The 7734-nt window shown below is 42.4% G+C and overlaps 2 protein-coding genes across 3 annotated transcripts; both read right to left on the bottom strand.

Moving 5' to 3' along the window:
• Nucleotides 1-7: 7 nt before the first annotated feature.
• On the bottom strand, nt 8-3141 carry LOC136435428 (uncharacterized). The gene is made up of 3 exons (XM_066428926.1): nt 2073-3141; nt 1553-1711; nt 8-1105 (listed from the first exon to the last, which is right to left on the bottom strand). Exons 1-3 carry the CDS (start codon nt 2542-2544, stop codon nt 975-977), a joined length of 762 nt encoding a protein of 253 aa, XP_066285023.1. The 5' UTR covers nt 2545-3141; the 3' UTR covers nt 8-974.
• An 878-nt stretch (nt 3142-4019) lies between these two features.
• LOC136435424 (uncharacterized) lies at nt 4020-6318 on the bottom strand. Of its 2 annotated transcripts, XM_066428906.1 has the most exons (4): nt 6256-6318; nt 5678-6107; nt 5197-5370; nt 4020-4833 (listed from the first exon to the last, which is right to left on the bottom strand). In XM_066428906.1, the coding sequence occupies exons 1-4, from the start codon at nt 6301-6303 to the stop codon at nt 4685-4687; spliced, it is 801 nt and encodes a 266-aa protein (XP_066285003.1). In that variant the 5' UTR covers nt 6304-6318; the 3' UTR covers nt 4020-4684. The 2 variants fall into 2 exon arrangements, with proteins under 2 accessions (XP_066285003.1, XP_066285002.1); XM_066428905.1 differs by lacking the exon at nt 6256-6318 and having other exon boundaries at nt 5678-6223.
• Between the last annotated feature and the right edge of the window lie 1416 nt (nt 6319-7734).

Here is a 7734-nt window from a genome sequence, read left to right as displayed (position 1 = left end):
GCTTTGCCAAGCGTAATACATTGCAAAATTATAATTGCAAGAAATTGTGTGATTGCAACACAACTCGTAGCATTCAATTTCTACTGCATAAATCTTGTGCAGTTACACTTATGATATGTTAAAGTAAATATAACACATTTATTGCTACTAGTCCAGTTCACTCGCTGGTAGCGACCTCATCATAAGTACTTGACAGTCCTGTAATTTTCCAATTAGATGAATTGTGGTGTTTTTGCATAAATTATGCAAACTAGGAATTTATTTGCAGGCTGGGTTTATTTCATGGAGATAAACAGCCACAGGCAAGGATGGGCTTTACAGAGGGGAGGTTACCACATAGTTTCAGACTTAGTGCTAGTGATGTACAAACAAGCACGGCGTCATACGCTACTGCAGTGCAAATATATCTGATGGATAGTGACATAGATCAAGTGTTGTCCAGGGACACTTCCATGTCCTGGGGCGCATACATGTCCCAAGATACATGTCCAATAGACCAATCCCAATGGTGTGCACTTTACACAAAGCTCCTGGTAGAAGATCTGATACCACCAATTGAAGTTATCTGGCCTCAGACCTGATACATTCATGTTCACAGCCATAATGGCCCACCTTGCTTCATCTCAGAATTAAAACACCTGTACCTGGGGGCTTAGCACTGCTGAAAAATGTTAAGTTAAAGTCCCTCCTGCACCAGACAGTGCTCATCTCCGTTTTGGCAGCGCTTGGGCCACACAACTATGTGCAAGTCACTACAACATGGGGCTAGTCCACTGGTAGTGGTGTGTGTTGAACTACCATACTCTTTCCCAAATGCTGAGTGCTAAGCAGAGAAAGCAGTATGTACCATTTTTAGAGTCTTTGGTATGACCCAGCCAGAGTTCAAACTCACGACCTACAGTATGCAAGGCGAACACTCTTTCCACTAGGCCATTGCACCGGTGCTGAAAATTGTGCAGCAGATGAATGAGTCTTCACATCACAGTCACTTTATCCGTGGTAAGGAGGACAATGCTGGTGTTGCTGGAACTCATGGATGAACGGCCACTGTCATCTTCGACCTGAGACAGCTCGTATCCCTGGGCAGTCTTACCTGGTTCCGGCACTAGAAATGAAAATGGGATAGGGTCAAGTTGGTATCTTCTGACATGTTCTATACACATAACGTTACATGTACAAGCTAGTATGGTACACATACCCTCATCGGTGTCTGATCTTCAAGTAGATGTTTGAGTGATATGTCCTCAAATACTGACACTACTCAAACCATGTACCACATAGGCATAAAATGCCAATGTTGTAAAGCATAAATCCTTGGCTTGGATGTGTTCCATTACGAGTAGCTAGCTACCAAAATATGCAGTATAGTGTACTATAGACTCAATGTAGATAGGAATATGGAACCACAAGAATGAGAAGTAGGGGATTAAGATATCTCTCAACTTTCTTCTCACATTGCAGTATATATTGTGACTTATGGCATTTTCAATAACATTCAAGTATCTTCAAGGAGCTAGACTAGCTGCTAGAGAATGTTAATCCATTAGCTAACCTTCAGGAAACTCTTGCCCACAGCATCTGCACACACCCCTGCCCGGACCACAGCGGACCCACACTGCTGCTCCCAGGCCCATGGCGACTAGAACAGCTGCAGTCGTCAGGGCAGCCACTAGGACTGTGTTATCCTCCAGTCTCAAACCATTAGGTGCCTCTGTATCGGAGCAAAAACATCGGAATACACTTAGATGATGTCAAATGTCGTGAGATCAACTTGGCAATTTGAAAGTAATATTTATTCACATATCTCGATTGTGAATGTACACCCCTGAAAAAGAGCAAAAGTAAAGGAAAGCAGCAAGTGAATTCAGCATTAGATATATTTGGATATAAAGCCGGTTTCTTGGCACATGACACACAATTCCTTTTGTTTGCTTCATGTTCGTAAAATCACAACCTTCTCCCGTTGTGTTTTTTTTTAATACAAAATAAAACATCTACACTTGTACTTTACTAGTTATACGGAAAGAAGGGTCACTACATCCGGCTGAAAATAGAGACCATAGAGATCTTACCTGTTATTGGAGAGACCGTAGGACAGAATCGGCAGACAGGTGTGCCTGGATGAGTCTCACACACCGTGCAGTTAACGCACTTTCTCAGGAAACCGTCCCAGACCGCCCCCTCTGGACATGACGGCGGCTGGGTACCGCCAGACGTCTCGCCCGTACACTGGCCACAGAACGGTGTGTCCGGGTAGGTGTCACAAACACCGCAACTGAAACACTTGTTTTGAACAGCGTCCCATGCGTGCCCGTCCTCACAAACTCCAGTAATCACCTGTTGTGTCGACGGTTCAGGACTCGACGTACAGGACTCACACAAAGGTGTGTTCGGGTACTTCTCACACACGGAACAGCTGACGCACCTGCCCAGGTGAGAATCCCACACCGCGCCCTGTGGACATGCTGTAGTAGCAGGGAACCCGGAAGTAACTTGGGCCTGAAAAATCGAACAAATTAACGCTAATACAGCGATACTTTCCATTTTCTTCCCCTACATCGTCCCTGCTTGAATCTTTGATAGCCACTGTTAGTGTGAAGAAAAATACATTTCATTGACTGTTTTAACTTACCCTTACACTCACATCCTGTTTACAGTGACGAAGTAACTTTGAACAATAGAGAACATCGAAAAACTTAGTCATGATAATCACCGTGACAAGTTTGACTCACCCAGAGACTTGTTTTGATCGTGACGTTGCTCATGAGACCGCAACAGAGCGCAATTAGACTGCCTGCCATTATCGTAATTCCTGCCGGTTATCTAAACAAAATGATACAGGGAAATAAATAGATAACAAAGTAAGCATTACGCAAACCATTTCACAAAGTCACAAAACTCAAAGTGTGCCAATAAGTGACTGACGATAACCGACGATGACAGTCGCGTTTCTTTGTTACCATCGTAAGAAGAGAAAGTGAGTGGGCGATGTTTTGAACGGAAACACTCGCTGATGACGTGTTACGACTCGAGAATGTTCAAGAAGTGTTGCGAAAAAACACCAGGTAGTTGCTTACCTTGGTACATCGGAGATGCAACAACTCCCGGTTGGAATACCAACCTCTTGACTATGGGTCACATACGATTCAATACTTGAGAAAAGTGTATATAGCTACTTCTATTACGTTATCCGACAGTTGTTTATTGCGATATAACAGTATCTCGATATATGATATATCGATATACTGGCTATTCATTGGGGGGGGGGATAGCTGAGAATGACCAAGGAGATTCCATAAGCCTAGGCTTTTAAGGTTCGACGTAGTGATTTGAGTCAACATAGATTCGAAGATGTTAGGCATATAGATTATAGAGCAGTGTTTTCCACGAACCAGTTTTCCATGAACCAGTCTACATAAAGTCAACCTATACTTTGCAAGTATGTCGTTGCTACGTCATGGCCTAATATGCAGATCTTTATCATATAAGCGGATAAATGGTTGAGTATGGGGCCATATCCATATATATATAACGTTATAGCCTTTGAAACTGCTGCTTACGCACGAAAAGTGACGTACATGCACAGTGTACATGTGTACAGAATGTAGGCGGCGCTTCTACGGGTGACCACTGAGCTGTATTACATATGGCTCCTCGAGTTGCGCCTAAAAATTGATCATTTGTGCGTTAAATAGTGTCTTAAAGGTCATTCTAAGGGTATGGGAATTCGAGGATGCCTGGACCTAGTTCGGAAACTTTAAAACGACGTTTTTGAACCACGACATGCACATAACAGTTGCGCAAGAGGGGTCAAAATGAACGTTCGCTGTGAGCGCTTCAGGCATTCAACTGAGGAAGTCTGTTGGATGACGAGGAAATAAAACGAATATCTTATTAATACTCTTTGATTTAAGGTATTTAGGAAGATAAGCTTTCATGCTCATAGATTACAAACCAGAGACAACGAACACCTGTCAAATATCTGTCTTCTTGAAGACACAAAATTTCAACGTTATATATATATATATATAACTTATAGTTTTCACTACATTATCAAGGAATGAAGTCCTGTTTCCTGTAATAAATAGGGGTGAAAGTAATTAAAAATCAGCACAATGTAGTTTTACTGCAAGTCTGACACTTGAGCTGGATACAATCTCGTAGCCTTACAAACGCTTGTAATATAACACTGTTGACTTTCGAAAAAGACCAAATAGAACAAAGAATTTCTAGTAAATTCTCCAGGTCGAATATGTCCATCTCCACAGGCAAGGAATCTATATATATATAAATGTATAGGGGGAATGATACTATTTCAAATTACATGTACATGCGAAAGCCTTATAAATAAATATTCCGTGCTGAGTTCAACCTGCAACGTAACGTAACCTTGCATTGAAGAATGTCCATCCTACTTTCGAAACCTCCTCTAACATTCTTCAGCAACATTTTTGTGTTTACAACTCCATCTCATATTTCCTCATCACTGCTTTTAAAGCTCTAAACTCTTCTCAAACAAATTGGGCCGTCAATTGGGCCGTCAATTGAAGACAATTGTAACAACTTTGTTACAACAGTGAACCGAAAAATCTCGCACTGAAAAAGATTTTTGCAACATATAGGGTTCTCCATGAGATAATCACAGTTTGCTGCCCTTGTTTAGCTGTCATTTTTGCTGCCCGGATTACACGACGTTGTTCTTGTCGTCTTGCGGCTTGAGAGGTTCCATGACACAGGTGTCGCTGTCGCTGCGACTGGACACCAGAGAAGACCGGCCGCTGTCGTCCTGGCCCGCGGGATGGGCGATCCTTTTTCCGTTATTCGTCTGGTCCCCTACACAAGGAAATAAGATCATTTTAATTTGGCGATAGACCAATGTGTGTATGACCTAGCCAACGCGGACGGAATCAACAGTGGCACTGTATCACTGTTCAATGTAGAAGCATCAGTGGATTCTAAGGCCAACGACGTGTCAGATATCACTGGCATGGGGTTATATACCTGTCCAGTGACAGTGTAGTAAGTACAGTTGCAGGAAGGGAATGTCTCAAGATAAAAACTCAAACGGCATCTGAAGGAAAGGTATCATGGATACGGGTGTAAGAGACATACTTAGTACTGTGCGAAAACAAAAAGTAGTAGTTACACAATGTAATCAGATTATCAGATCAAGAAAAATACTTTTTCAGGACATACCTTTATGCTTCTTCTGGCAGCACTCCATGCATCGTTTGCACCTGTCAGGTACACAGAGCTTGACGACGAAGAAGGCGACAAGTACAAGGATGAAGACGCCAAAAAACGCCAGAACGGCCGCTAGGATGATAATCATTTGGCCAGGGTCATCAGGGTCATCGGGATCTGGAGTCACTGAAAACAAATAGAACACTTCGTGATTCTTTTCCCATACGTCATGGTGTTTTCACCTTTCAAACCTATAGATCGATTCTCTTCAACAGTGATTTTGTGTACCTTGTGACGTATGTACTATCACCTTTAAACTACAATACGAAATTCTACCCGACAAGAAAAATACAGCGGCGAAAGAGAGACTACACTAACAAACTTTACTTGTGGATATGCTCTGGAAAAATTAGGCTAAAAACAGAAGTTATAACACAAAAAGTAACGCCAAATTCTGTGGGTATAGTATGTGGTTAAGTGTGGTATATCTCACCTGTTGGAGCTATGGTAGGGCACACCTGACATATATAACTGTCTGGGTGCGTCTCGCAGATCGTACAGCTCATGCAGTTCTCCAAGAACGGATCCCACGCTCGCCCTTCTGGACATACAGGCGAATCTCCTTGCCTGCTGCATGCTGTGCAGATAGGAGTGTCCGGGTGGGTCTCACAGACCTTACACGAAACACAACCATTCTGGAAGGAGTCCCAGACTGAGTCTTCTTCACATGGTGTCTGTGTTACTTTAGAGGCTAAGATGTGGTGAGAAGTGGCGGTCTCCGGACAGAACGCGCAGTGAGGCGTCTCAGGAAAGGTCCGGCAAATAGAGCAGGAGACGCAGCTTCTTATCGTGTCGTCCCATACTTGACCGTCGCCGCAGAATGTTTCTGGTCCGGCTGTAGGGAACCCGGAAGTGACAGCTAGCTGTAGGGCCAGTAAAACATAGAAGATGTTCACTTTTAGATATGACGCACCATGAAATGTTCCGCGGTTTTCGTCCATGTTGGCACTAGACTGACGTGGCGACTAAAACCTATGAAAGATCTAGAATATAAGGGTATGCAATACTCACCGGGGAAAACCAAGGTGACTCATACCGCCGGGAATACCAGTGACTCATTCCCTGACGTGCATTCATATTTGGTTAACCTCTATCGTTACACAACGTACATGACTTTCGTCAAGAATTCATGTTTCAAACTGCTTAGTACATAACTATATATAAATATATCTGTATATATATTCCCTGTTTTAACAAGAGAAATGTTTCGTGATGTCATTCCGCGATTCAGATGTTCTACAGCGCGATATAAAATCGTTTGCGTGTGGATGCGCACATGACCTACACCTAGCTTAACGACACACCCATACACACCTGTGGGTTAGCGTGTAAAGTGCACCTTGTTATGGTACGATGTATTGCTTCAGTGAAGAGAGACGACGTCACACATGTACAGTCAGGCGGGAATTCAAACCTGTTCGCGGGAACACCGGGTTCGCCTTCTGATTTGAATGATAATTAGCATACGTTGATGAAGGTTAGACATCCAGGTAATAAGATACGCCAAAAATAGTTACTGACGAAGATAGCGGATGCTGTCTGAAACGACATCTGTTTCAAAATTTTATCCAGTTGCTTGAGTAACTATTTTTGGCGATACATATGTAAATAGTATAATACATATAACGTTACTTCTAATTATTCTAGTGCACTTGAGATACACCATTGTGTAACACGTTCGGCCAATTATGGCCGATGTGACATGGGCTAAATGTCAATTTCTTATTACCGAATAAAGAACGATTTTATATACGTAAAAGATATGGCAATGATTTTTTTCGATGCTGCAATAATTGCCAGGGACTATTGAATTAAAGAGTGCACCAATATTTTCACACAACATATCGATATCAGTTCTTAGTTGAGCTCATCTGTCCCCATCTGATAACTTAGGGAATACGAAGTTGTTTTCCATTTGTTTGACAGTCCTAGACCACAACTACACCACCTCGTTCACTTCATTTTCGAATTTCCCAACGGCTTCTTTATTTTCGTATTGAGACATAAAACAGAATGCCAAGGGAGTTCAACAAACAGAAATAAAAATTCAGTGGCGCCCTTCTTTTCGTCTTTGTCGCAACTCCACTGTTACTCCGAGATTGGTCCCACAACAACCTTCTTTCCGTTTTTCCCCACACGAGTGTCATAGTATCATATATGATGGTTGGGAATAGACATTTGGTCGTTAAACTAGTGAGCATACTATGATATTAACCGAGCCGTTTTTTTACCAAAAATTTACTGGCATTCTACTGAAAAGGTTTGCCCGTGACAAGTCCCTCTGCCTAGTAAAATGCAGTAAAACGACTTAACTTGTAATATGCCCCCTCTTGGTACATACAATCTGTTCACCACACGGGGCGTGTCATTTACTGTATCTGTATCAGAAGAACGATACTGGGCAGATAAAGGTGTATCTGTTTACGTATTGTCTTTTATATCGTCTGCACATTCCGTTATAGCTGTGCAAGGGGCTAAGCAAAGAAATGT

This window comes from Branchiostoma lanceolatum, chromosome 5, assembly GCF_035083965.1.
Source record: "Branchiostoma lanceolatum isolate klBraLanc5 chromosome 5, klBraLanc5.hap2, whole genome shotgun sequence".
Lineage (NCBI taxonomy): Eukaryota > Metazoa > Chordata > Leptocardii > Amphioxiformes > Branchiostomatidae > Branchiostoma > Branchiostoma lanceolatum.
Note: the sequence above shows the minus strand (reverse complement) of the source record. Positions and strands in the feature narration are given on the sequence as shown.